Consider the following 2,005-nt stretch of genomic DNA (forward strand, 5'->3'; position numbering starts at 1 on the left):
GGTCTAGGGTTTAGGGTTTAGGGTTTAGGGTTTAGGGTTTAGGGTTTAGGGTTTCTGCGGCCTGCAGGTAGGCCCTCTTACTTGCTGGAGACGACCAGCGAGCGCTCCCTCATCTACGGGCTGCTAAACCCTATAGTACTTCTTGCTTTCTACAAGTAAACCCTAAACCCTAAACCCTAAACCCTTTGGCAGCAGCCGCTGTCTCTAGCCCTAAGAAGTCGCTTGTGTATCCCGAACCCTAAACCCTAAACCCTAAACCCTGCTGCAGGCGGGAAACGGAAGGTCTGGTAGTAGTGGGAAGATTTTGGTTGGGCTTTTAAGGCTAGGGTTTAGGGTTTAGGGCTTGGGTTTTAGGGTTTAGGGTTTAGGGTTTAGGCTTTTGAACTTTGGCTCTGTACAGGTTTGTGGAAGAACACCGCCTGCAGCAGCTGACAGCGATGAAACCCATTAAGAAGTACGCAGCAGCAGCAGCAGCAACTGCAGCAGCAGCAGCAACTGCAGCAGCAGCTGCTGATGCTGCTGCTGCAGCTAAAATGGCAGCATCAGCAGCCGGATTAGCAGCAGCAGCAGCAGCAGCGCATCACTGCAGTGGCTTGCGTGTCTACTATTAGTAATTCGAGGCTCTGGATTTCGAAACCTCGAGTTAGGGTTTAGGGTTTAGGGTTTAGGGTTTAGGGTTTGTTGCTGCTGCAGGGGAGAATCGTCAGTGCTGAAGCCCCAGGCCCGCGGAGAGTATATATACTTGCTGCACACTTTGGCTTCCTTTGCCTACTCAAAGCCATTCCTGTCCAAAGTAAACCCCAAACCCTAAACCCTAAACCCTCATTTGTGTTTCAGCGTCCCTGCAGTACGCCGCACTGCCCCTGAAGTCCCGTTCCCTTCTCCTGCCCGCAGCTCCTCCTCCGCGTGCAGGCTTTCCCCCAGAACTTAGGGTTTAGGGTTCAGGGTTTGGGTCTAGGGTTTAGGGTTTAGGGTTTAGGGTTTAGGGTTTGCGGGTAGGCGAAACGCTCGTTTTTCGAGCGGCGGCTGGTGCAGCCCTGCGCATGCGTTCTTTCCTTCTTTGAAGTTCCCCCGGAGGCTCTGGGGGTGCAGCAGCTGCTGCGGCCTGGGGGGCAGCTAGCTAGCCAGCTAGCTAGCCAGCTAGCTAGCCAGCAGCTAGCTAGCCAGCTAGCTAGCCAGCTAGCTAGCCAGCTAGCCAGCCCGCCGGCCCCTCGCTGGCGGCGCATGCGCCGCGCCAGCGAGGTGAGCGACTCTTTCGAGGACAGCAGCAGCGAGCAGCAGCAGCAGCAGCAGCAGCAGCACTGCCGCAGGAGGACCCGCAAGCAAAGGAGGCGCTCTAGAAGCGACAAATACAGGAAGCAGCAGCAGCAGCAGCGGCAGCGCAGCGGCTCGCCCTGCGAGCAGCAGCTCCGGGCAGCAGCAGCAGCAGCAGCAAGCCGCGGCAGGAGAGACGCAGCAGCAGACGAGCAGCAGCTGACTTGGGATGTTGCTGCTGCTGCTCTTTCAAGGGGCAGCAGCAGCAGCAAAGCTGCATGCAGCAAATTCTTAACTGCAGCAGCAGACTGGCTCCTCGAGCTGCTGCTGCCCCTGTGGGAGGACTTCAGGGGATCGACGCTCGTAAGCGCTTAGGGTTTAGGGTTTAGGGTTTAGGGTTTAGCGCTTAGGGTTTAGGGTCTAGGGTTTAGGGTTTAGGGTTTAGGGTTTAGGGTTTAAAGACTGCAGCGCGGCTATTGTCGGCCTCTCTCTTTCAGTCTGCCTTTTCATTTTTAATTAGTTATTTTTAGTTATTTATTTTTAGTTAATTTGTTTTAATTAATTATTTTAAATTAATTATTTTTAATTGATTAATCTAATTTAATTAAAAAAAGTATCCGTTGCCTCGTTTGCTGCTACAATGAATTATTATTCTTCAGTTGCTTATTTCTCATCTTTTATCAATATTTATGGTGAAGAATTGAATGTTTATTATTGTTCATTATTTATTATTATTATTATTATTATTATT

At 51.4% G+C, this 2,005-nt stretch overlaps 2 protein-coding genes across 2 annotated transcripts; both read left to right on the top strand.

Moving 5' to 3' along the window:
• Window positions 1-67: 67 nt before the first annotated feature.
• On the top strand, window positions 68-611 carry ETH_00002720 (uncharacterized protein; the record flags this gene model as incomplete). Its single annotated transcript, XM_013379227.1, has 2 exons — window positions 68-155; window positions 401-611. Coding segments are annotated over 2 exons (299 nt in total), but the record flags the coding sequence as incomplete, so codon positions are not given.
• Window positions 612-1,224: 613 nt separating this feature from the next.
• ETH_00002725 (uncharacterized protein) lies at window positions 1,225-1,629 on the top strand (the record flags this gene model as incomplete). The annotated part of the gene is made up of 1 exon (XM_013379228.1): window positions 1,225-1,629. One exon carries the CDS (start codon window positions 1,225-1,227, stop codon window positions 1,627-1,629), a length of 405 nt encoding a protein of 134 aa, XP_013234682.1.
• Window positions 1,630-2,005: the final 376 nt, after the last annotated feature.

Source organism: Eimeria tenella, genomic scaffold (genome assembly GCF_000499545.2).
Source record: "Eimeria tenella Houghton genomic scaffold, Eth_scaff1611, whole genome shotgun sequence".
Classification (NCBI taxonomy): domain Eukaryota; phylum Apicomplexa; class Conoidasida; order Eucoccidiorida; family Eimeriidae; genus Eimeria; species Eimeria tenella.